We start from the raw sequence: 25,654 nt of genomic DNA, 5'->3' as shown, positions 1-25,654 counted from the left end.
AAGTTATAAGGAGGAAAACCCCTATAAGAGACGACATTATATCAATGAATCCAACTCCACACCCAAAGAGTGTCACTCATTATTAATAATGTTAAGTAAATAAAGCACATAATATGTATTAATTACCTGTTGTGCCACAGGGTCCAGAATGGATTCGATGGTTTTTGTGTGAAAAACAGGCATCGTAGCACTGTACCCAAAGCTCACTTCTTCACAATAACACACACACACTCACACTGATTTAAGAATAAGTAAGAGAAGCACTTTTTTCTTGGAAGTAATTGACTAATACCGACGAATTGAATGTTGACTATAAACTCAAGTCTGTTGTGTACATTAATAAATAAGATACAACTTAATATTATTATTTAGTGAATTAGCATTAGAAGCTGTGAGTCAAAGAGAAGACTGGGACGGAAGAGCAATAGCCTAGGAAGGAAGCCTAAGAATGTAGGAGTAGGAGGGGGCGAATGCTGCTCGAGAACCCTTTAGAAATGGAGTGAGAGTCCTTTAATAATAGAAGTAGTAGAAGAATTAATGGCCTGTCTGCCTTATCTTATCAAAGTCTGTAAACAGAATAAGGAATAGTACCCATATGATATTGTAATATATTTATTAATAAATTGCTAACAGGGAGGTCATTTCACGATTATAACTATGTCCTTCCTTCTATACAATTTATATATATATACTGACTACACTTCAAGTTAGCAACTTGAAACCTCCACCACCACTCACAGACCACAACAGCACCTTTACTCTGTTTTATTACTCCTTTCATGCATTCTTTTAAGTATTACTTTGCTTTACAAGTATTATGTTCTGTTAGTTATGTACTCCTTTTCGATTTCTTCTTCTGTTTTTCATTACAGCTCAAGGGGAGCTGGGAGGATGGGGAGGAGGGCAAGAAGAGGGGAGAAAGAAGAAGAGGAAGAAAAAGACTGCTCGTCCATCAAGACCAGCAAGAGAAATGTCAAAAAAGAAGACGCACGTTGAGAATTATTTATTGAATATCATTCATCTAGCTCCGTACGTACAATTAGTGTTGGGTTTCAGTCTGAAAATCATAGACCGTTCTGAGACCGAATTGATTTTTAGTCACCGAACTGAATTTGTTTTTTAAAGAAGTTCCGTCTGGACCGGTCTCAAAGAAAAATTCGATCTGAATCGGACTTATAAAAAACATGTCTAGATCAGGGCGTTACCTCACTAATAATACAAAAATATACCGGGTATTTGTTATCAGCTGTTGATGTTTCTGCTTCTTTCCTCCTAATCAGTGGTCGGAATTGGTTGAATTGAAATGAGCTATTATTCATCTGTGAATAATTTTCAGGAATGATTAAATAGTAATTCCATAGTTAAGAAGAATGGGCCCAGAATCAACAGATTTTGGGTTACTTCTCGTAGTCGGGGTTGCGTGAAACAAAAACGCAAACGACGTGAGATACGTCTCATTTAAAACTCGTTCTAGACAATTTCTATAGAGCGTTTTAACGTGACGTCACAATTTTGATGTTTTCCATTTTGGGGGCATAAACAACCAAGTTTTATAACAATAAAAACCCTTTTGTTATTAATATTAGGGAAATTAATGTACTATTGAAAATTAAAATGGGACCAAAAAATAATAGGACTTAAAACTTACACTCTATCAAAAGTAACTAGTTTCTAGTAAAATGTATTAAAAATAGGTTATTATATCGTTATACAATCTTATTTCCGTGTTGTTAATACAAATGATACAAAAAAGATTTTTGGTAACTATTACTTTGATTCTATTCAAATATCACTGTGTATCATTGGCATCAAGGAGTATTTACTGCAATTGTGAAGTCTTTTTTTATTAATAAAGTCATTCGATGGAGTTTTATGAAGGTTTATTATAAATGTGTCCATTTTATATAGTAAAAGTATCAACTTAAAGCTCACAAGATGACGTCAGTGAAAATGATAAATAGATAAATAATTAATAACGTCAGTTGTCTTTCAAAATGGCACAATAACTTACATAATGTAAAGTTAAATACTTTGCATAAATCATAATTGTACAACACATAAATCATGAGGATAAGGCAGAAATCGGCCCAAAGATTGAGACCACAAAATTGATCTATATATTGTGATCGAAAAAAATCAGTCCACAATTTGAAAACGATTAAATTTCGGTCTACGTTCTATTATCGTGGTCTGCACCGAAATATTGGTCCAAATCCGTGGAAAAAAATTACATATTACCGAACCAAGAGAGAGAAAAATTCGAACTTGAACCGAGTCTCAACACTAATATGTACAAATATACAAACAGGGCCGGGAAAGAGTAGCATACCATGCGTCTATAGCATAGGAAATTTATTTGTCCCTCAAATAAAACAATAATACATGAAAAATGTAGAAAGCGACCTCTCTTAATATAATTTTAAACTAAGGAATCTCATTATTTTTTATAAAATATCGCAGATGTACATTACTAGTAATATTATGTTTATTTATGTACGTACTCAAGGTTCATTTTGATTTTTATGTTCATAATCGTAAATAGGTATCAATTAACGTCACGGGAAATGAGGCAAAATACTAAAGTGTGGGAGGCGTTGATGCTCCTACTGCTACATTATCTCATAAACTATTCATATTTTTTTTCACTCTGTATTTGCTCTCTTTATGTTAAAACGATGGAGTTTCTAGTTAAATTACGATCATTGAATGCTATGATTAATTAGGGGCACACCTGTATATATGTTATTTATTAATTAGGGAAGATTTATTTATATTTCGCAATGTTTTGTAACTCCATGGAATGTATTATTTAGTTATTTATGTAAGTGTGCTCGTGATGAATTAACCGGTACATCACTAAAGTTCGAGAGACACAAAATAAACAAATATTCCTTCAAGCTCAAGGTAAATAAGAACTAGTGTCGAGTGGTTTGAATGTGAAATATCAAAAATATTTTAAGCATGTCAGAACAGGAGGAAAGCGATCCAGTTGTTCGAGAGATCCCAGTCTACGTTTCTCAAAAGCTAAGCGATCAATTATATCTATTTCAATATCCCATCAGACCCTCGTCCTTTCCGTATCCTCCAAACAGCATCTTCGCATCCCGTATCAAGCCTGTCCAAGGTTAGTTTTACGCCCATATACTAACAAAAGCTACTTAATATTTCTTTTATAGGCCGTATTGAACTCTCTGTGGCCTTGGATACGACTTCATCCGACTATGATCGCTCTAAAGGAGAGCAAATTGCTCTCAATGTGGATGGAACGAACTCCTCCGTGAATGAAAAAGACTTTCCGAATGGTATGATGGACAAACAACTTCTAAGTTCTAGTCGAGCCGTAAATGATTCCTCTCGCTACGCTATAGGACTCATCCATGAGGGAAAACTTCACCTTACACCTATCAAAGACATTCTTGTCCTTCGACCCGACTTAACATATTTAGATAAAAGTGATAAAACTGCAAAATCCGAGGGTAGAGCGGTTCTTCATCCCGATGATCCAGACCTAGAGGAGGCAATGGAGGAGGAAGCTAAGCAAGTAACCGTTAAATTCGCTAAAACAGACAGTGAAACATTAAAGAAAAATAGGGAAAATAGTTACAACTATCATAAAACCAAGGAAGACATGGAAAGATGGATTCCTATTAAGTATAATCCCCATAACACGGATGAATCAAAAGCAGAGTTTGATAAATTATACTGTGATAATCTGGAAAGAACTGTCTTGGAAAAATCGGATGAGGGAAAATATTTGGATAGTCTTAAGAGTATCTAAATCCTACCTTCAAACCTATTCATTCATAAATATAGTTATGATCTTCCTATATTTAATTTAGTTCATGTCTGCTAATAATTCATTTATATTTTATATATTCATCTCATTAACCAATCTCAAAATTCCTCACATACAAAATATATGAACATAATTGAGAACGAAAAATTGTTCATTTTACTCAATAATATGGGAGTATGGGGGATCGAAAGGACAATGAGAATATAGCATTGATTCTTGGCCAGTAGTACTTAACAATTTAAAAGAATCAAAATCCGTTAATAATTATTAATTTTTGTTTGCACGCATGGTCAAAAGTTTTACGACCAAAATCCCTTTTTATTTTCTGAGGAATTGTTTTTTAAAATTGGTCAAATGATAGTCGTCAGACGCTTTGTTGGGATCCTGTATAAATTTCTGCGGCCTACTGCCAACCAGCCTCTCTTCAGGATCTTCTCCGACGACACACGTTCTTTTTAATTTAGGCCCTTCTCTGACTTCTTTCACAGGTCTTTTTGCCGTATTTGTAAGTCTATAATTAATGGGCTTCAATTCAATTTTTTTCGGAGGAGTGAGTGTTTTAGTCTTTTTGGCCGCTTCAGTGGCCTCAATGTTTCTAATTTTTTCATCAATTCCAAGATCAACTTCCGGTATTCCACTCAACATTTGACTAGATAGCATTTCTTCATTCTTTTTGAATGTACTTTCCCGTAGATGCTCAGGAAGAGAATGGAGAGCACGATCCTCGGGAGACATGAACTTTGAGGACTCTGGATTATTTGATGCATCTTCTGAGCCACCGCGTAAGATTTTGTGCATTTCTTTCTCAATGAACTTACGCATTTCTTCATCTTCATCACGAATTCGAGTCTCTTTAGAAAACTGAGTTCCAATTTTTTCCTCTGGCTCTTCATTATCCTTGCGATTAGTCTATAGAAGTAAAGGGGGAAATGTATTAATTAAATATATGATGATTAATATATATAAAGCTTAAAGACAGTCCTTACCTTCATATTGACTAATCCCCCACCAGAATTCATTTTAAAGGGATCCTTGAGATGATTAAACTCTAGATCCGTGCTCTTGGATACCCCTGCATTTAAGCAAAGTGCATTAACGCCTGTTGGCTTCACTCTGAGTTTTTGCTTTTCTTTTGTTTCAGTCAGAATGGACAAGGCGTTTTCTTCTTCCTCCTCATCCGAATCATCCTGTCGGACTCGAATGGGACGTTTCTTCTTGACGGACTTGAATACTACACTCATTCTGCAACTGACAATAAGTTATTTATCATTAAATACGATTAATTTAATAATAAGATTAAGTAATAGCAGTCTGAGTCAACAAATAAATATGACAATAGTAAATAGTTTGTTTTGATTGAATGTCAGCTGCTGAGAATAAGTGATGACATGAGACTAGGGCAGAGAGCTAGAGAAAGAAAAATACAGAGCCTGGGATTATATAAAGGTGGACTCAAGGATAATTGAAGACCCGAGTAGGTACGACTTTGAATTCCATTACTCAGCAGTCAGCAGAAAGGGGGAGGTGAGAGAAGTGAGGAGTTAGAAAGACGTTTCATTCATGCTCATTTGGATGGATCTCTTATACTTACATAGCAATCGGATATATGGATTCACATCCATCCATCCTTCACATTGATAGGAATATACAATTCACACGCTTTCTGACACTCTCTTCAATGCCATGGTCTGTTCAAGGAATCTTTCATCTTAAGGTGAGATCCCTTGGAACAAGTGCTTCACTCGGTGGATCTAGTCTCCTTTAATGGAAGGATCCTTAATTCTACGAATACCTCTTAATGTCATGATTAATGATAGTTACTTCTGATCTGGTTAATCATTCTCCTTGTACATAAATTCCTCCAGATCCTCTACGGAATCATTGTATACTTCTACTTATAAGAACTAAGGAGTTCCATTAAACGATAGAAATACCCGATGAGAAATAGAAAGAGTTATCATCCTCCATCTACAGCTCCTTCTTTGAAATTATTGTAAGTCAACTCTGCTTCGTCTCCTACTCTAAGACAGCTATTTCATTAATAAGAGTCGTTCAGTGCCCCTGATGTATTGTATATAATGCAGAAATCACTCATCGCAATCAGATTTATATCACAAATTCCATTTATAAATTGGAATTTGTGATATACGGATAATTATATAACTTGGACACTTCAATCTCACGCCTGATTTCTTTATTACAACTGGTTCTATTTTTTCATTGGAAAACAAGTGCAAGAGGATTCTAGACTCTTAAAATAATGTGTATCGGTATTTTGGTCTACAAGGCTTATTCTATTCTGATATGACATATAGATAGTTATTTGGAAATGGATAGGTCCACAAAAAGAAATAGTTCCCCAATGAATTACCTAGTGAGGAACAAAAAAGTTATAATTTCTCATCCACAGCTCCTTCGTAGAAATTCTTCATGTTTGTTCCTTCCAAAGTCGATTTTTTTTTTCCGTCTCTTATTCTAAGAAAAATATTTTATTGTTAAGAATCCTTCAGTTTCCTTGATGTATATAAGGCAGAAATCCCTTTGAAAAAAGTAAAAGTCCATTTTAGACTCTTAATGAATATGCAGCCTTTTTTATCCATACTTTAGTCTGCAATGCATATTATATTTTGCTGTTATCTGCGTAAATAGATTTTGTGAATTTTTGAGTGCTAAGTGATTATGTGATAACAAATTATAAGTGACCTCTTAACTTCTGTGGACTTATATTTGAAAAGCTGAATATAATTGCAATTTCGAAACGTAGTTAGTCTTTATCATTTTCTCAAAAACTTAATTGCTTATGACCATATTGGAATAATACCCCCATGAAGATTTAGGATCTCCACACTAATAAAGATTACTAATAAATGTTTCCCATAACAGTTTTAATGTTTAATTATTAGTATTTTAAAAATACTCATTAATGGCATAGGTACAGACGTTCAAAGTTAAAAGCCAACTATTTATATTTTATTCTGTTTTTCTTTGAATTATACCCATATATATTATGAAAATGTATTATTATTTTATGATCTGAATAAAACACTTATTTTTAAGAGTAAATCCTTCATTAAAGGAAACAAAATGAAAATTTAAGATTTAATATGTAACTTAGTAATTTTCTTAGAACTTGCATTAAGGGAATTCGACCTTTTTTATCCGAGTGTATGTACGCTAATATTAGCCTCATTTATGAGATTTTTGCTAGATATATTAACTATTCTAATCCAACTTGAGCAAAATGATGTTGTTTTTTACACTTCAATTCAATAGAAACATAGTAATCATCCGTTTCTAATAAATTGACAAATAGCTTTGTAAAGCATGGTCTTGGATTTGTCGAGTTTAGGTGGCTGAGAGTATCCTATTGTAAAGCTGAATAGCATGTAACGTAGTTAAATATGAAGCCCTCTTAAGACCACCCCTATTAACACTACCTTGAAAAGTGCCGATGAGATCTCGATCCTCGGCAAAAAATTCAACACCATGATTATTGATTTCTCAGAAATCAAAAAGGTCGTGCATCTGCAATCTTTAATTTTGAAAAAACTTAATGATGGAAGAGGCTATGTATCCGAATATAAAAAACAATAGATTGGCTTGAGATTGTTCCATGCAAAAATTAGAATTAGAAAATAAATTAATGTATTTGTAACAATTGGATCAGTGCTTACAAATTATATTATCTTTTTTATTTCCACATTTATGCCTTTTATTTGATTTTCATTTAATATTCTTAAGTTTCTAGTATAAATTCATTTCTTTCTTTATTAAAAATATATACTTAATATTAACATATGTATATATATGTTCTCTTAATTAAAATAAATGGATTGAAAAAGGTTCATAAATGACTTAATATATCCCTTCAAGGCAGCGATATTTCTATACTTCTTTCATCTTCTTTTTCTTCTATACCTACTTAGGTATAGTATGAAAATAAGATGCAAGTCCCCCTTTATGTAGTCCCAGTATAGAGGTGACTTGGCTGTTTGGCTTAGTTAGGCAAATAGATAATAAATACTCTGATTTTGAGAAGTTTAATGCAGCTGTTACGTTTGGTCTACTAGCAGATATTATGTTAAAATCTAGAGTATCAAAATCTACTTATTAACAGATGGCTGTTTTGGCAAAATACTATCCCTTAAGCATACGAAAGTTAACAACTGAATGCAATGGAACAATCTTTCCAATATGTTGTCACTTTAATTTATATATTGGTCACGATCTCTGTTCTCTGTATCACGAGTTTCGTCTAGTTGATCTTGCTAGGCTCTAATAATATAAAAGTTGTTCCGATCCTGTATTATCCATGAATATGATGAATGAGAATTCTTCTACTATAACATATAACACTGCTTTGCATATTTATCCCCTTATATCAAACGTAAATGTCTCAGTACATATCAAATTACATATTGCATATTGCGTATAAATTTGTCAATATCCTTGAAAGTCATGGATTTTCTGTATTCAAATAAATGATTTGAACAATAAATTGTAATTAAGATCCCAGAGGGCAAACATTTAAATAGGTTTGAACAGCTAACCATAGAGAAGAGTATTAATTTTGTAGCTGATAATAATTTATATTAACAAGGTAGACACCATAAATTGGATATTTTGTATCAAATCAAGGTTCTACACACCTTTTAAATAAGTATAATAACATATATTTAATCTTATGACATGATTAATTATATATCCGTATACATAATAGAATATGGACAACTTGATTATTAAATAAAATAACTTTATTTATCAAAAGTATTCTACTATTACTGGGCGAAGCAAAGGGGTGCCTAAATCTGAAGGACTCAAGGATCCTTGAGTCCTTAACTTAAATCTATTCATAAAAATGATATTATAGATAACTCGAATTCTAGAAGTACATCAATCTTGGTGATCATTGATGAGACTCAAAGCTGAAATATAAGAATCTGTTAACAGCGATATGACTGATATTATATTGATGAACACAATATTAATAATATGTCCTATTTATTGCATTTAAGTATGTGTTGGAGTGAGTTTTGAGACTGATGAAGACTATTGAGCTCTTAAGAGAAAAGGAAGGAAGGAAAGAAGAAGAGAAATGGTAGTGATACTCCTCTATTTCAAGATGTATAAAATATTACCTAGATAGGGGTGCGACTTTTTGTATGTGCAACCTGAACTTGATTTATCATTTTTCAATAGTTGTTATCAATGGTATTGTGCTGGTCCTTATTTAGGGTCAAGGACCGCGATTGAGTCCCACTTGTTAGTTCTTAATGAAGGTAAAATTGATCCTTAATCACGTCATTGAGGGTTATTTTTCCTTGTATTAATTATTATTATGTTTTATTATTTAATAAAAAAAAATTTAATTATATAACTAAGTAAAAATATGAAATATGTTCATTTATATTGCGTTACTACGAAAAAAAAATATTTTTGCAAAATATGTGCATGCCAATGAGTTCTTATAGTATAAGAACTCATTGATAGTGCTCTTAATAAATGTTAGATCATATAATATCTTATTTGCCTTAATAATACAATAAGCAAACTCCAAGGACCGGTCCTAGGACTGGACCAAATAAATAAGGACAGACACAATAGAAGCTATCACTATTATTTAATTCTTGACAGGAGAACATCTAATTGCATAAAGTACTAACTTGTGAGCTTGCTCATGAAAGACAGAGTTTAGTGCCAGTCTTTGTTGAACACGATATAGAATTGAGGATCAATATCGGAGTAACTCCAGTCCATATACTAATATATCCTTACTATATATATATATATATATATAGTAAGGAGTGGGATCTGTGTTTATTCCCATTCTCACACAACTGCTTTAATAAAAAGTCATGACAGCTAAACTGCTCTCCTCCCAAAACATTCTACAAATTGTCAGAATTATTATGTTCATTTTTGGTTTCTTTTATTTTTACATGCCGGCAGGACATATTCACGGCGTTACCTCCCTAAGACATAAATATCCACTGGGTTTTGTTGTCAGCTGTCGATTAAGTCATTTTGCTTAAAAGCCATGACGGCTATTTCATATTTTATTCTTTCTGATAAATAAACAAAGTAATAAATTATTCCATAGTACTTATGCTCCGATTCCAAAAGTAGGGATCCCTCTTCGTGTATATAATATATATATATTGGCCATTCTATTATTTCTTTAAAGAAATTTTGACTATCATTTCGAATACAAAAGTAAAACTACGCCTTTAATAAAATATTGAAAAACAATATTATACTACAGGATCGAATAAAATACTATGTAGGATTTTAATATTATTATGAAATATATATTAAAAGTTGTAAATAAATAATATGAAAGTGATAGTCTTGGAGTAAATAAGAGTCGGTATTTGGCTAACTAAATGATGATTTCTGGTTTTTTTCTGTTTATTTTAGGAAGAAAGGTTGCGTGGTACAATAAAGATAACGACTAAAGCTGAGAGAGTTCATTAATGAAATTGTTTCGGTAGAAAAAGAGAGCGCTGATTCTCAATTAATAAGAAGAAGAGAAGTGAAGAGGAACGAGTCGTAGGTTGCTTATCTATCAAGCTAGCTGCTTGAGCAGCTTATTTTTATTGCTGATAAAAAATATGTACAACTGAATCTAGAAGCTGCTGATTGAAAAAGAGGAAAAAAAAGGAAAAGAAGTAGAAAGAAGAAAAGTTGAAGTCGTCATCAATTGATCCTCCTTCAGTGTTTTTTGTACATATAATTTGGTTACGAGAGATTCCCTGGGAGACTCACTCCTGCTGTTGTTATTAGTACTCTATTTGGTGGATCCGAGGTGAGGGAGGCGTACTCTGACTGTGCTGAAGGAAAGGCAAGATGGCGATTGCAACTCAGGAGAAAGTGGCGGATATCCTCAATAATGTCCGTGCAGTGGTGACGGAGGCCGTGGACAAAGTGAAGATGCCAACCCCCTGCCGCCTTCGAGATCTCATTCGTTCCATTCGTGGCGCTCGTACACTGGCTGACGAGCGTGCAGTGGTGAATAAGGAGTGCGCCTACATTCGAAATGCTTTTCGAGACGAAGATTCAATCTGGCGTTGTCGCAATGTGGCCAAGCTATTGTACATCCATATGCTGGGCTACCCCGCACACTTTGGACAGTTAGAATGTCTTAAACTCATTGCCTCCACCAAGTTCACGGACAAGCGCATCGGTTACCTTGCAGCCATGCTCCTCCTGGATGAGCGCCAAGAAGTGCATCTCCTCATGACCAACTGTCTCAAGACAGACCTTAACTCACCCACGCAATTTGTTACTGGTCTTGCTCTCTGCACCCTGGGCTCCATTGCCTCAGCAGAAATGGCTAGAGCACTCGCTCCAGAAATTGAAAGACTTCTCAAGTCATCCAATGCCTATATTCGCAAAAAAGCCGCTCTTTGCGCCTTTAAAATTGTTAGAAAAGTCCCAGAGCTCATGGAAATGTATATACCTGTTGCCAGGAGTCTTTTGAATGAGAAAAATCATGGTGTACTCATCACGGGAATTGTACTTATTACAGAAATGGCTGAGAGATCCCCTGATACCCTCAGGCATTTTAAAAGAGCTGTGCCTAATTTAGTGAGGATTTTGAAAAACTTGATTATGTCTGGCTATTCTCCTGAGCATGATGTAAATGGTATCAGTGATCCCTTTTTGCAAATTAAAATTTTGAAACTTTTGAGAATACTCGGAAAGGATGATCCAGAAACTTCGGAAACAATGAATGACATTTTAGCCCAAGTTGCAACGAATACAGAAACAAGTAAAAACGTGGGCAATGCAATTCTCTATGAAACGGTATTGAGCATTATGGACATCCAATCTGAATCCGGACTTCGTGTACTTGCTATTAATATATTGGGACGATTTCTTTTAAATACGGATAAGAACATCCGCTACGTAGCTCTTAATACGCTTCTAAAAACGATTCACGTTGACATCAACGCTGTTCAGAGACACAGAGTCACAATATTAGAATGCTTGAAAGATCCAGACATTACCATCAAGAGAAGAGCCATGGAACTTTGCTTTGCTTTGATTAATGGTTCTACCTACAAGTCCATGATGAAGGAGCTCCTTTCTTTTTTGCATACTGCTGAGCCAGAGTTTAAAACAAAGTGTTCTAGCTCCATCTTTATCTCTGCTGAACGCTATTCTCCAAATAAAAGAAATCATATTGATACTCTCATTGAGGTTTTAAAGGCAGCTGGAAATTATGTTCGAGATGATGTTGTGTTTAGTTCAATTCAATTGGTCTCAGGGAACCCTAACCATCAAGCATACGCTGTCAAAGAAATTTGGAAGGCTCTGAAGGAAACGGAAGTTCTATCTGAAAAACAACCTTTGGTTCAAGTATCCTGTTGGTGTATTGGAGAATATGGTGGATCTCTTTGTAACGAAGGTGAAGAAAGTCGAGTGCGTGAAGAAGATATTCTGGATGTATATCACAAGATTTTATGGTCTTTTAATAATTCTTTAACTACAAAACAATATGCTCTTATGTCCATTGCTAAACTGAGTACTCGCTTACCTAAATCAATTACACCAAAAATCCAAGAGATTGTTGATACATTTGGGTGTCACATGGAAGTGGACCTTCAGCAACGTGGTGTTGAATTCTCTCGACTATTTAGGGAACATAATAATTTGCGTCCTGCAATTTTAGAATCAATGCCTCCTTTGGAAAGAGACTCTTCCATGTACGCTGTAGATATGAGTGAGCCGTCTAATTCGGCATCCACTAATGGACTCACAGAAACTACAGCAGCTAATAATAATAACAACAACATTAATAATAGTAACGAAAGTGGTTCCCTACTTGTGGATCTCATTGACGGAAATCAGCCATCTTCCTTGGGCGGTGAATCCACCTTACTTGATCTTATTGGTGCCACAAATGTGAACAACAGTGCTCCTCCTCCTCTCTCGACTGGTGGACAAGACAGTCTCTTGGATTTGTTAGGTGATATAGATTTCAAGGGTCATTCAAATATTCCCGCTCCAATGCCCAATTCAGTACAGCCAATATCTAATGGAACCAGTTCAGGACTTGATGATTTGTTAGGGGATTTGACATCAATCTCTGTAACAGAGACATCAAACACTACGATATCATCTAAAGTCAATAATATTCCTTCCATAACTGTCTACGAAAAAGCGGATTTAAAGGTTGTTTTCAACTTTGAGAAGTTATCGTCAACTCATACAAGGATGACTGCCACCGCAACAAACTCATCCTCTTCTCCCATATCAGACTATGTTTTTTTAATAGCCTTGCCTAAATCTATGGAATTAAAAAAGATATCCGCTGCACCTGGATCTGTTTTGTCACCCTCTTGCTCCATGGATGAAACTTGGGAAATTCTAAATCCCAACTCAAATCCACTTAAGATGAGGATTCGTGTTAGTTTTTCAAAAGATGGTGTTTTAAATCAAGATCAAAAAGAGATATCTGGTTTGCCTGAAATTCTTACTACCAATTAAGTCATAATCATAGAACAAGTGATCCTCTAACATCGGACGATGAATGAAAAAGAAAATAAGAGTTGCATTTTAAAAGAGAAAGCGCATATTTTTACTTAATATGTTATATTTATTTTAGAGAATTGGCCTTCCGTTGTATATGTCTTCAATGTTTTTAAAACACAAGGCCCTATGTTAAGGAATAATATTTAGTCTGTCTGGTAATTTAAACATTCCTGTTGTTTCTAATATTTTTACTCGATTAAATATATATATATTTGATTTTTTAACAAGTTACATATAAAAGAATATAAATAGTCACGAAATGTTTTTCCTTTGCTTATTTTGTGATAGGTCTTCATTCCCTATATTTTGATATATATCGCTTATTTGTAAATTCTCTAAAATTCAAAACCTTGCTATTCGTTCATTTCTCGAATTGAAGCTCTTTCACTATTATTATTTTTTTGACTGACGTATCAGTTTAATTAATAACGACTTTGTAGCCATTTCACTTTTAGATTGCCGTGTGGGAAAGCATATGTATACATCTTCTTTGTTTAACAGTAATTAATGTATGTTTTTTTATGTCTATTGTAACCTCCGTTTCTAAAGGATTACGATTTCATTGGGTTTGGAGGAGAGTTATTGAAGGTACATATTGATCTGAATTTTCAATTAAAAAAAATGAATACATAAAATTCTATGTTCGACAATGATCTTCAATATATTGTATTAAATCTTTATAATTATTTCAATTGATTTGTGATAAAATGCATTGAAATGGACGACCTCACAATTTTTGGCCTAAATTACTTATTTTCTATGTGCAAAGTAGCTGAATTAGAAAAATTATGTAAAGATACTCGATTATTTTTAAAGAGATAATATAGTTTTTTCATTTTCTTTAATCAAAATTATCGTGAAGGTATTACAATATATCGTTCAGACAATATATATTAAGAACCCTTGCTTTAATGATGTATTCAAGCTCGCAAATAAAATAAATAAATTGGGAAATTAAGTATATTTTTACGAATATAGTGTTATTATTAGACACAACAACCAAATATTAACGTTTAAACAGAACAATATAAATATATAATAAAAGTATGAATGTCCATAAAAGCAACAAAAAATCCGAACACTTTATCAATCCGAGTCGGAACTAGACGAGGAAGATGAAGTATAATATTTCTTCTTTTTCTTGCTTTTGGAGGATTTCCTCTTTTTCTTCTTCGTGGATTTCTTTTTGGATAACTTCTTCTTCTTGGATTTCTTTTTAGAATGAGATCTCTCCTCCTTACCCTTTTCACCCCAATCATTCAAATCATCCACATTATCATACAATTTGCTCTGTGCCTTTGAGATATTCAGAGTTGAGGAAGGAGGCTTGGCTGGTCCAAAAGAATCCGGTTCTATTTCTTCGTTTACTTTGGTCTTTTTTGTTTCTTGTGGCACTGGTTGAGTAGGAGCAATGATGGGCTTCAATGAAGGACCAGCAATCAAAGAATCTAAATCAATACCAGCAAAAACACCTGTAGCTGTCTTGGATGAACTTGACTTTTTAAACTTATGCTGAGATTGTTCTTTTACCTTTTCATCACTCTTTTTTGGGTTCTCAACTTCTTCTTTTTCCTCACCCTCGGATTCATCACTGGAGTCGAGGAAAATGGATTTAAAAAGATCAATGGACGGCTTTTCTTTCACACATTCTTCAACCATATTATTCACTTCTAACTTAGAGGTTGTAATTGACTTGGATTCCAAGCTGCTTTTGTCTGTAATTACTTTTAATTCTTTGGATTGACCTCCTTCCCCTCGTGAATCCGTATATTTTTTATCTTCCATTTCAAGAACATGTGCAAATATGTTATTTCTTCCTGAATGGGAACCTGTATTAGACTGAAGTTCTTTGCCTAAGTAAGGATTTTTCACATTGAATCGGACACATAGCAGTGGAGCCGGATTCCAAATTACTTTTTCTCTAGTGAGCTTTCCATAAGTTTTTGTACTTACAGCATGTTCTAATTGAAGTGAAATCTTATTTTTCGTATCATTTGTATCATTCTGATTAGCTGATACAAATTTAGCTGCCATACTACTAACTAAAGGCTTGAAGAGGGATTCTACTCTTTGAAAATCAAACATTTCCTTCATTTTTTCTGCCTCAGACATAGACGTTCTTCTCTGAATAACTTTAAGTCCAAGGGTTCGCTTATTATGCTTGGCACAAATTAAGTATTCTTCGTATCTTTTTTGTTTAGGAATATCGTCTGGAAAGGGGCAAAATTCACCTTTTAACTCAGAGGGCTTTGAATAACTCTCAATGAGTTTGTTAATTTCATTAACAGCACTTTCGGATATTTCCTTCTCTTGCTTTTCTCGAACTTCAATTTCTTGTTGCGTGGAAATAATAGTGTTCCTATCAGACGGAGTGGGATTTGGATTTTTGATGGGTCTACTTTCAGGTTCAAAGCGTGATTTTTTAAATATATGGGGCTTAAACCCTTTAGGTAATTGAGGTGGCTTATAAATAGTGCGTGATAAGACAAATGAAGTACAGCTGGCTTGTAGAAACCCATCTATAGTAGCATCAACGTTAGGATCCGTTGTCCATCTGGATTTTCTTGAGCGAGATTTTTTCTCAGGACTTTCATTCTCAACTGAAAGAGAAAAGTCATATTCTGACATGTTGGTATTTCCATATATATCAGCATCTTCTTCTTCGTAGATTCCAACACCAAAAGCTTGTCCTTTAATAGATCCCTTAGAGCCTGACTTTGTTCGAAACTTTACTGCAGAGGAAGTTGTAGTTAATGGACCCATTAGGAAGTGATGCGTCCCTCCTAAGCCCTTATATCCAATTCCAAAGGAATTGGATTTGGGTTGAGCTACAGACTGTGGAATGTCATCGGGAGAGAAAAGGAAGTCCTTGTACTTAGTATTGAAAGAGTCATCATCGTCTTCATCTGACTCTTGGGAATGGTGGAGTCCTTGTGGTTGAATTCTTTGAATGGCCTTCTTCAACTTGTTTTTCTTGTCCTTCCTCAGCTTGGGCCCGATGCCTTTGCCCTCTTTCCATCCCATGCCTTTAAGAAGGGAAACTCCAATGGAGTCCTTGACAGAAGTGAATATTTGTTGAAAGACCGGTTCTCCGGGTATGGATTGATTGTGCTCTTGAAATGAAGATGCAAAATCTCTTTTGCGTGAATGAGACTCAAAAGCAGAATTAGTTTTGAGACCTTGTGGAGCAAATCCGAAACCACCGCGATCATCTTCATCCATGAAATCATCTGGTTTTTGACTGAATGTATCTTGATTGGGCTTTTTCCTAGATGACTTAAAGGATTTCGGTGCCCAACCATCACGGGATCCCGCCGTATTATAGAAACCAGCTGAAAAACCTCCAGTAAATGCACCATGGAACCTTCGAAGACCATTTTCGTCAGTTGCTATCTGCTCCTCCACGCGAAGAGGCTTCTTCCGAATGGGATCATCTCCAGAAATGGAAGGGAGGGGTGTCCCAAATGCGGAGTAACACTCCTCGTCCATCCCATTCAAGTCGTATTCTTTTAGTTTTGGATAAATTTATTTATTATTATTTTGATTAAGCCGCTTCTGATGACGTTTTTTTTCTAGCTATGAACTTGCTTAAAACCTCGGTGCTGCTGCATGGTCGGACAACACACGACTCACGTATGTTGTCAGTCATCTATATACCGCAACTCTGATGCAGTGGTTCTCATTGCAAAAGGTGTACTTTGGATGGAAAAAACTGGATTTTGTATCCTTTTAGAGTACCTCATTTTTCGAAACAAAAACTTCTTTGATACAATTTAAAGATATTTTTTATGAAAAGTGTGTTGCATAGCTTGGCAGAGTATCAATAACAGTAGATCTTAAAATTGCGTTTCATTTTATGTAAAGACCTCATTGACAACTCTTATTAAAAAGAAAGAATTCGACCATTCACAACTATAGAATATAATTCATAGTATTGGGAATAATCAAAAAGTCAATTTAACTAGGTTAATCCATTTAACTAGAGAATAGAATGATTTATGTGTGAAGGTCGTGAACTATTGATACTTACTTATAAATTATAATATGTATATTATCAAGAAAATACTTTGTTTTATGCGGAAAGTAAGTGGCAAGTTAATTCCGCATTGCATAGAATATCAGTAAAATAAAGAAATGTCTGTCGTTTGAAGACAAGTTGTTGTCTTATACGTGGGAGGAGGAGCACAGAGTTTAGGAGCTTGCTGGGAAGGAATTATTATTGACTCTTTTGAAGATAAGATTAGGTAGAATTCATGTAAAATTCCAAATTTAATGATAGAAAAAAAAATAAAAAGCGACTCAAAAAGGGGAGCAGATGGAGAGGTACATGACGTCATGAGAGTAAAGCATGACTATTAATGAAATTAAGAAAAATATAAAGGGATAGGTGACAAGACTTTTTACTTGGCCGCTTGGCCTTGTTAAGCAGTGAGAGAATAAATATTCTGATTTTGAGAAGTTTAATGCAGCTGTTATGTTGGGCCTTCTATTGGATAGTACTATGTGAAAATCCGGATCCAATTAAATTAATGGCTGTTTCGGCAGAATATTATCCTCTTAAACTTACCAAAGCTAACAGCTGAATGCAATGGAACAGTCTGTCGATATATTGTCACCTCTATATTCCCTTCTTGTAAAGTGCTCAAGCCTAGCTATTAGGCCGGAAGGTAGTAGTAGTCTACTGAATACAAATATAGTAGAAATAAATAGGTACGTAGAAAAACTATGAACCTTACGACAACAACGATACATTCACGGTGAGTCCATGATAAATTCTAATCACGGGAGAAGATCGCAAATTCACAGCCCAACTTCCAATACCTCATTACCCAGCAGCGATTTAATCCAATGTCCTCCCAGAAGGATGAAGAAGAAACCGGGAAGAGGTTCCTCCTGGAGGCAATGGCGCCGTCCTCACTGGATTCTTCTCTGAGTCAAGTAAGACTTTGTTGAATCAACCTATTTATTTGAAAACTGATATCGTTACCATTTCAGGGGAAAGAGACACCCACTCCAGGATCTAAGTCCTCTTCATTCTCCTTATCGGATGTAAAGGATAGCCTCCCTCTCTTTGATGATCCCTCTTCGGATTTAGACGAATTAAGTAAGATTCCATCATCTTACTAAAGGATATATTATCTTGTGTTGTAGCATGAGTCATGCATTACTCTCTCATGGGGTCAGGGTACGAAGATACAACACATGTTTGATATTTGGCCTATGATCCCCCTTGCAACTCCATTCCTTAAAGGCAATACTATTATAGAAATGTCTTTCTATGTTAGCAATGCTTTCAGCATCTTTAGGGTTCAAGTGTCGATATTATATCTGCTCGACTGTTAATGCATTTTCTCAAAACTCGTATTTTTCATAAATTACTTCATGTTGCACATTTTAGTAGCTTAGTTGAATGATTATTATTAATGTGAAGATTGGATTCTTATTGTGCTCAAGTTTTAATGAAGCTGGATCACCCAAATCATCTCTACAGTAAATATGTGGATATCATTTGATGGGTTCCATTAGTTTTTTTTTTTTTTTTTTTGTGTCTTGAATATATATTAATTCCTTAAATACATCACGTATGTTATAATTAAAACAAGGGAGTGATTAATGATCTAAATTGGCATACATCATTGTTTAAGTAGTATTTTTTATAGTAAATACTATTCCTTCGAATTTATAAATATCATGATATAAATCGAAGTTTGTTTCAGTTTTATCATTAAACTGTAAATATAGACTTATTTGCATATAGATTGTATAAAACGGGTTTATTTGCATTTTTTTTTTTTTTTTTTTTTTTTTTTTTTTTTTGGGAGCTACGATGTTATTTTAGGATTAAATCAATTATCTTAACAGAGTAATTATGTCGAATAACTCTTTAATTTTAGATTCATTTTTTAATTTTTTCATAGCAACAACGTCTGAGAACATAATTTTTATATAAAGGGTGCATGACTTCTTCTTTTTTCACATTACATTTGATTTTAACAAATATCATTCTTGAGCGGAGTGTGGGGGGGGAATTCTCCCCGAATTATACAAAGGTGAATGTGATTATTAATAATAGGGTCATAGGATGTTTACTGACTTTTTGAGTTAGTTAATGATAGAGTTAAACTATTGGGAAGGGTGTTATGCAACTATTGTGTCATATAATTAGTTTCATATCATCATCAAGGAATTATATATATAAAAGGTGTGTTCAAAAAGTAAGGTGACTTTCCTAATTTCGCGGACAACGTACATTTGGTATGCTCGATTTTTTTATTTTTTTATGTTAAAAAACTCGCCACGTATATGTATCTACTGTTTCAGCTAAATTATATGTTTAGTTTGTTTGTGAGAGGCATAACGGTTGGAAGAATTTTGCGTGTTCGACTATTTTTTGCTATTTAAAAACAGGGATCAAAGAATTCACATCAAATTTTGTGTAAAAAATGGAATAAAGTGCTCTAAAACACTTGAAATGTTGACAATGGCATATGGTGAAATTGTTCTTAGTAAAAAAAAAAAAAAATGTTTACAATTGGTACAAACTCTTGCAAGTTGCCTAGGAAGATGCTAATGACGAGCCTTCTCTCCGGACCCCAAGCACGTCAAACAAAGATGAAAACGTTGAAGCAGTGAAGAAAATTGTTTTTAAAAGCTGTCGGATAACTATCAGAGAAGTTGTTGAGGATATTGACATATCGGTTGGCTCGTGCCATAAATTTTTTTGAACATTTTGTGCATGAAACGAGTGCCTGGGAAGTTTTTCCCGATACTGCTTAATTTTGACCAAAAGAATCGTCGCATGAGGATCGCTCATGAACTGTTGAAAGACGTCAATGATGATCCTAATTTGCTCAAAAGGGTCGTAACTGGCGAGGAATCATGGGTATATGGCTATGTTATCGAAACCAAAGCCTAATCGTCCCAATGGAAGAGCCCAATGGAGGTAACAAAAATCGCTGAACATGTAAAATAATTATAAACATTATGCCTCTCACAAACAAGCTATACATATGATATTACTGAAACAGTAAATATTTGTTCGTGGCGAGTGTACTAACATAAAACAAAAATCTTAAAATTGAGCATACCAAATCTACCTTTCACGCGACTTTTTAAAATTTACCTCACTTTTTGAAGACACCTCGTTTATATATTTCTTTGATATGAAGTATATTGTATCGAATCGTTTTTTTACAGATAGTGTCTTCATGTTTTCTTACGTTTTTCAGACATCGAAGATACTATTATGGATATAAATCAAAGGAAGGCTGCTGCCCAAAAAACTCGACGAAAAACAGAATCCACATTAGTGGCCACAACTTTTGATGAATTATATCGATTGACAGGGGATTTTCTTGGAAGTGGAGCCTATGCATGTGTCCGTACGTGTGTAAATATATGGACTGACATAGAGTATGCAGTCAAAATAATTGAAAAGATTCCCGGGAATAGTCGTAATCGCGTTTTTAAAGAAATTGAAATGTTCCATCAGTGTCTTGGCCATGATAACATTATTCAGTTGATTGAATATTTTGAAGAAACTGATAGGTTCTGTCTAATCTTTGAGAAGATTCATGGGGGTAAATAAATCCTTATTCCTTGGTCCTTGTCAAAAAAATCTTCTAATAACACACTTGATTTACAGGACAATTACTTGATCACATAGAATCTCGGGTTAAATTTACTGAACAAGAAGCTAGTTATGTTATGAGAGATTTGGCGTCTGCTGTACAGTTTTTGCACAAAAAAGGTCGGTTACATTTTTAATAACATACATGTATCGAAAACAATAATATTTTGTCTTGAATGACATCATTATCATTCAGAATGTCTTAGAATTGAATGCCTTTTGAGGGTGTTTCTTCCATTAGACTCTTTAGATGCTCATGTTTTTTTGTTTTTTTGTAAATTAGGTATTGCTCATCGAGATTTAAAGCCTGAGAACGTTTTATGCGTGTATAAAGATCAACTTTGTCCTGTTAAGATTTGCGACTTTGATTTGGGATCTGGAATAAAATTTACTTCCCAGTATTCTTCCCCAGTTTCTACTCCAGCTTTATTGACTCCAGTAATTATACTATCTCATTTTGTCATTCTTTAGCAATGAATTCCTCAGAGTCCATTGATCATTATTTGAATAATAGGTTGGCTCAGCGGAATTCATGGCTCCTGAAGTTGTTGAAGCGTTTATGGACGATACCGAGAGAGATCTTGCATACGACAAAAAATGTGATCTGTGGTCATTGGGAGTGATTATGTACATACTTTTGTCTGGGTATCCTCCTTTTTCGGGTAATTGTGGTGCTCAATGTGGATGGAATATGGGCGAATCTTGTAATAGATGTCAAGAGCTACTATTTATTTCAATTCAAAATGGAATATTCGAATTTCCGGACTCTGAATGGATGGACATTTCTATGGAAGCAAAGGACCTCATTTCTAAGTTATTGGTTAAAGATGCTAGGCAACGAATTTCTGCTGAAATGGTTTTGACTCATCCGTGGATCAAATATGGTGGATCAACGAATCCTCTTGGTACCCCTCAAATAATTCGAAGGTAGAATTTGAGTTTTCTTCACTCTTAGTTTCGTTGGGATAAAAGTATTTTGGACGGTTAATTTGTCTTCATACATGTTTAACATTTTGATATTATTTTTGTTCTTTGGCATTAAGGTATACTTTGGGTAAGTTATCTCCTATTTCTAAGTATTACGAGCCCAAATATTTGTATATTTTAATATTTATACATAACTTCAAGGGACCAAGGATTTATCAAGACAAATGATATCAATCTTCTTATAATTCCCTTAAGACTTGTCTGCATCTCTTAAATGTACATTTTAATATTTTATTAAATTGATAGTGCTAACTTAGGTGCGTTACAGGAGTGAAGACTTTCTTTTCTAATTTTCCTTCAACTAATACGCAAATGTGAGCTATCATTATCAAGTCTTGTGATTTCATTTCCCTTGAAATCCATTGAAATCTGAAAACTTATTAATTCAATAATTAATTAAGATTGAGTAATTGAAATTAATTGATATTTCGATATGTTAAAGCATAAGCAATTAGTTATAAACAAAAAAATGAGCTCTCTGGCTTACGTACAAGTCGAGAAAATTGCATTTGAACGTGATCGACGAATTTCCATACACGTACTCCAATCAGTTGGATGTCTCCAGGATCACCTTCTACAACGTCAGCAAGTCTGAAACGTTGGAAAAGAAGAAGGGATCTCTCAAAAAGGCCAAACTGGACCTGTAGGAGTTGAAGGAAACAGCCCAAGCCAATCCCCTCAAGTCCGTGAGGGTCCATGCAAGGGATCTCGGGAGTTTCACACCAGACTGTCCATAGAACCATAAAAAAGTGGGTTGGAAAAAGCCTATGGAGCGTGGAGAGGCCACTTTTGACACCAGCAATGAATAACCCCATCTCCTCCGTTGCAAGACACTTTTGAGTTCTTTTTTGGCACTTTTGCCCCCCCCCCCTTACAATCCTGATGCTTACCTCTGTAGTGTCTGTCAATGAAACAGTGAGACCATCAAAACCACTTTCAGCTAGCACTGGGATGTCATGGCAGAGAACCAGTGGGTGCCAGGCCTTCCGCCGCCACCTGGAAGGCATAATTCCCGCTAAGGGTGGCTACATTAATGATCATGCACACATCTATTTATAATATTAATTTGTTGAAATTATATTGTTAGTTACTAAATTATAGCTTGTTGAAGTTTAAAATTCAAACTGTTCAGATTTTAAAGGACCACTCTGTATAATTTTAAATCACATTGGAGAGGTAAATATCAAGACAATGTCTCCAATTAACCTAAAGAGTTTAGTATATGTTACATATTTATTTCGTATTGATTCATCATGACTTACAGTGAGTCAATAATTAATTCATATAAATTTCTGAATTTCGAATTGAAAGAATACTTATGCTTTTCGCTTTTATTATTATTTAATTATTGGTCAAATACCTTTTTATCAGGAGAGTATCTATTACACTTCGAGGTTTAAGGGCCGAGTTGTTGTAACTCAAAATCTAGAAGAAAGACTGAAATTACTTTTGGATTCTGCGCTCAAAGATAAATTACTTTTTTGGGTTGAATTCATTTGTACAAAATGAGTGTTCCCCTGTGTAATTCATTATTTGCTTATCCACATCCAATTTGCTATATTTGAGTAAATGCATTACGTTTTCATTATCTTTCCTATAATCATGTTATTTTTAAGTCGCCTTATTTGTTTGTGAAACATTGATATAATTATTGTTTTTTTTCAGAAATAATTCTGCTCGAGAACTATCAATGTTTGCTGAAAGTGCGATGGCTGTAAATCGCGTTGTTTTGCAACATATGAGTCTGAATAGGATGGATAGACCCTTATTCTGTCAAGATGAAGAAAATGAGGACACATCCATTTATATATGTGGAAATGAAGAAACGGATTTGGGTTTTCGCTCATCAATAATGAAAAATCCATACCCTGAATTTGGCCTCTCGCCACCAACGGAGTCTAAGATCCTTCAACGTCGAAGTAGAAGCTCACAATATTCAAACTTTTCTTGTTTCATGAATAATGACAAAGGAAAAAGCTCAACTTCTAAATCATCAACAAATGTTACTACTAATAATAACATGGTTAGCGCGGGGAATGATAAATCCGAGTCTTCAGAGCAAGTGCTTCGAAAATCCACTTGCTATGTTGCATCTCCAAGATGCTAAAAAAAGAAGAGAAAAATGATTTCATTTAGATATAAATATATATTAAAAAAAGAACTATTACAATTGTTTAACAATCCTTTATGAATTACTAATTAATTATTATTTGCATTTTTTAGGAGATAAGTCTCTTTTAATCATCAAGATTGGCGAAATATTTAAAAAAATATAATTAAATATTTAATTTATATATGTCCTTGATAAATATTTATATTGAAAAAACTTGTGAGACGACCATTTCAGAATCCTTCTTTCTTCTTTTTTTTTTCTGCACAAATATCATTTTTTTACTTCCATACTTTCTATTAAAAATAAATATAATATAGAAGAAACTCCTGAATGATGCAACCCTTTCAATTATGTTTATTTTGATCGTCTTACCCTTATTTTCTTGCTTTGTTTCGTATCATATATATATATATATACGATGACAAGGAAGTATTATACTCTAAAGAAAATTCTTGATCTACTCTTAAATACTTTATTTAATGCAGTTTTATTTCGAATTTGATACAAGGATTTAGATGAATTGTACGGAAGATATAAAGATATTAAAAGTAAAAACAAAATAATTTTTTATCATGTTGAATTCTAAAATGGCGATAATATGTTTATATCTATTGTTAATCAGTGATGTTAATTAATCAAAGCAAAAATATTTATCAATAAAAAGAAATCCTTGAGCTTGATGAAGTTACTCAGGATTGAGATCATAGTTTTTGAAAAAAACACAAAAAACAGCAGGTACACTTGTCTTTAATTTATTTACCGGGTGGTACATTAAAATATGAAAACTTTGAATTATAAACTTCAACAAGGTAAGATTTATTAATTAACAATAGTATTTGAACAAAGTTGATAGTATAAATAGATTTGTTTACGAGCTCTCTTAATCATCAACGTAGGCAATGAAGGCATCCAGGAGTCGGCGGGTGTATTTCTTCTGTCATTGCGTCCCAGTACCGGCTGAGGGCCTTGGTGATTGAATGACGGACAATGAACCCAAAAGGTATATTCGAGGGGGTTGGCATCAGGGCTGATGGGGGCCAGAAGGGTATGTTGTTGGTCAACCATTTCTGTACCTTTTTTGAGGTGTATGCATGCGCACCATCCTACTGGAAAACTATCATTCCAGTAGGATAGTTTGCATGCACCCACGGCAAAATATTAACCTCCAAGGCAATCATATACTCGGATCCCGTGAGCCTGTACCCGACCGGTGACCATACCAGCTTGTCCGTTATTTTGGTATTGGTAATCTAAAGAATTAATTTTCTTTTCCTTAGCATACTTTATTTACTACTACATTCAGTTATATTCCAAACCTGACTGAACATTCACTTGTGCTCATAAAAAACGGAGAGTAACCTTGAAGATTTGTTATAATTGGTAGTATTTGTTGGACTCAAAGTAGAATTGGTGATCGATATCGGAGTAATTCTTGCCAATATCCTTGTTAATTTTCTTCTCTACCTTCTCATAGTTGATTGTAACTTATGTCCGCTAAAACATTCATCAAATTGTGAGGGTTAACATGTTAATTTTTGGTTTCTTTTTTTCATCACTACCTATGAGAATCCATTTTATACTTATTTTTTCC

At 34.2% G+C, this 25,654-nt stretch overlaps 6 protein-coding genes across 20 annotated transcripts in view; 3 read left to right on the top strand and 3 right to left on the bottom strand.

Annotated features, from left to right (window-relative positions):
• Vinc (vinculin) overlaps nucleotides 1-1,001 on the bottom strand; it is a 57,752-nt gene extending 56,751 nt beyond the window's left edge. For 5 of the 12 annotated variants that reach the window (XM_071886986.1, XM_071886995.1, XM_071886997.1 and 2 more), the window contains exons 1-2: nucleotides 592-824; nucleotides 127-508 (exon numbers count right to left, since the gene is read on the bottom strand). In XM_071886986.1, coding sequence (XP_071743087.1) covers nucleotides 127-183 — 57 coding nt within the window. In that variant the 5' untranslated portion in view covers nucleotides 184-508; nucleotides 592-824. Of the gene's footprint in view, nucleotides 1-126 lie in introns of all 12 variants that reach the window. The other 7 variants (XM_071886992.1, XM_071886990.1, XM_071887004.1 and 4 more) reach the window with 2 other exon arrangements.
• Nucleotides 1,002-2,881: 1,880 nt separating this feature from the next.
• Polr3E (RNA polymerase III subunit E) lies at nucleotides 2,882-3,943 on the top strand. The gene is made up of 2 exons (XM_040708141.2): nucleotides 2,882-3,124; nucleotides 3,177-3,943. Exons 1-2 carry the CDS (start codon nucleotides 2,962-2,964, stop codon nucleotides 3,776-3,778), a joined length of 765 nt encoding a protein of 254 aa, XP_040564075.1. The 5' UTR covers nucleotides 2,882-2,961; the 3' UTR covers nucleotides 3,779-3,943.
• On the bottom strand, nucleotides 3,846-5,149 carry LOC121114236 (splicing factor C9orf78). The gene is made up of 2 exons (XM_040708140.2): nucleotides 4,783-5,149; nucleotides 3,846-4,705 (listed from the first exon to the last, which is right to left on the bottom strand). Exons 1-2 carry the CDS (start codon nucleotides 5,035-5,037, stop codon nucleotides 4,115-4,117), a joined length of 846 nt encoding a protein of 281 aa, XP_040564074.1. The 5' UTR covers nucleotides 5,038-5,149; the 3' UTR covers nucleotides 3,846-4,114.
• Nucleotides 5,150-10,642: 5,493 nt separating this feature from the next.
• AP-1gamma (adaptor protein complex 1, gamma subunit) lies at nucleotides 10,643-13,593 on the top strand. The gene has a single exon (XM_040708142.2). It carries the CDS (start codon nucleotides 10,643-10,645, stop codon nucleotides 13,286-13,288), a length of 2,646 nt encoding a protein of 881 aa, XP_040564076.1. The 3' UTR covers nucleotides 13,289-13,593.
• A 686-nt stretch (nucleotides 13,594-14,279) lies between these two features.
• LOC121114239 (G patch domain-containing protein 1 homolog) lies at nucleotides 14,280-17,557 on the bottom strand. Its single transcript, XM_040708143.2, has one exon. It carries the CDS (start codon nucleotides 16,820-16,822, stop codon nucleotides 14,420-14,422), a length of 2,403 nt encoding a protein of 800 aa, XP_040564077.1. The 5' UTR covers nucleotides 16,823-17,557; the 3' UTR covers nucleotides 14,280-14,419.
• Nucleotides 17,558-17,699: 142 nt separating this feature from the next.
• Nucleotides 17,700-24,738, top strand: LOC121114240 (MAP kinase-interacting serine/threonine-protein kinase 1). Of its 4 annotated transcripts, XM_040708144.2 has the most exons (7): nucleotides 17,700-18,271; nucleotides 18,329-18,437; nucleotides 20,563-20,913; nucleotides 20,979-21,083; nucleotides 21,247-21,401; nucleotides 21,478-21,890; nucleotides 23,616-24,738. In XM_040708144.2, the coding sequence occupies exons 1-7, from the start codon at nucleotides 18,182-18,184 to the stop codon at nucleotides 24,055-24,057; spliced, it is 1,665 nt and encodes a 554-aa protein (XP_040564078.1). In that variant the 5' UTR covers nucleotides 17,700-18,181; the 3' UTR covers nucleotides 24,058-24,738. The 4 variants fall into 4 exon arrangements, with proteins under 4 accessions (XP_040564078.1, XP_040564079.1, XP_071743086.1 ...); XM_040708145.2 differs by lacking the exons at nucleotides 17,700-18,271; nucleotides 18,329-18,437 and adding an exon at nucleotides 18,681-18,823; XM_071886985.1 differs by lacking the exons at nucleotides 17,700-18,271; nucleotides 18,329-18,437 and adding an exon at nucleotides 19,670-20,276.
• The last annotated feature ends 916 nt before the right edge of the window (nucleotides 24,739-25,654 follow it).

This window comes from Lepeophtheirus salmonis, chromosome 3 (assembly GCF_016086655.4).
Source record: "Lepeophtheirus salmonis chromosome 3, UVic_Lsal_1.4, whole genome shotgun sequence".
Taxonomy (NCBI): domain Eukaryota; kingdom Metazoa; phylum Arthropoda; class Copepoda; order Siphonostomatoida; family Caligidae; genus Lepeophtheirus; species Lepeophtheirus salmonis.
This window is presented reverse-complemented; position numbering and strand designations above follow the sequence as displayed.

Bases quoted from the DNA above. Each gene is read 5' to 3' on its own strand.
- Polr3E (XM_040708141.2), top strand. From the start codon at position 2,962: ATGTCAGAACAGGAGGAAAGCGATCCAGTTGTTCGAGAGATCCCAGTC. The intron at 3,125-3,176 runs GTTAGTTTTACG...TTTCTTTTATAG, and splicing joins CCGTATCAAGCCTGTCCAAG to GCCGTATTGAACTCTCTGTG.
- LOC121114236 (XM_040708140.2), bottom strand. From the start codon at position 5,037: ATGAGTGTAGTATTCAAGTCCGTCAAGAAGAAACGTCCCATTCGAGTC. The intron at 4,706-4,782 runs GTAAGGACTGTC...TTACTTCTATAG, and splicing joins GGGGATTAGTCAATATGAAG to ACTAATCGCAAGGATAATGA.
- AP-1gamma (XM_040708142.2), top strand. From the start codon at position 10,643: ATGGCGATTGCAACTCAGGAGAAAGTGGCGGATATCCTCAATAATGTC.
- LOC121114239 (XM_040708143.2), bottom strand. From the start codon at position 16,822: ATGGACGAGGAGTGTTACTCCGCATTTGGGACACCCCTCCCTTCCATT.
- LOC121114240 (XM_040708144.2), top strand. From the start codon at position 18,182: ATGTCCTCCCAGAAGGATGAAGAAGAAACCGGGAAGAGGTTCCTCCTG. The intron at 18,272-18,328 runs GTAAGACTTTGT...TTACCATTTCAG, and splicing joins TGGATTCTTCTCTGAGTCAA to GGGAAAGAGACACCCACTCC. The intron at 20,914-20,978 runs GTAAATAAATCC...CTTGATTTACAG, and splicing joins CTTTGAGAAGATTCATGGGG to GACAATTACTTGATCACATA.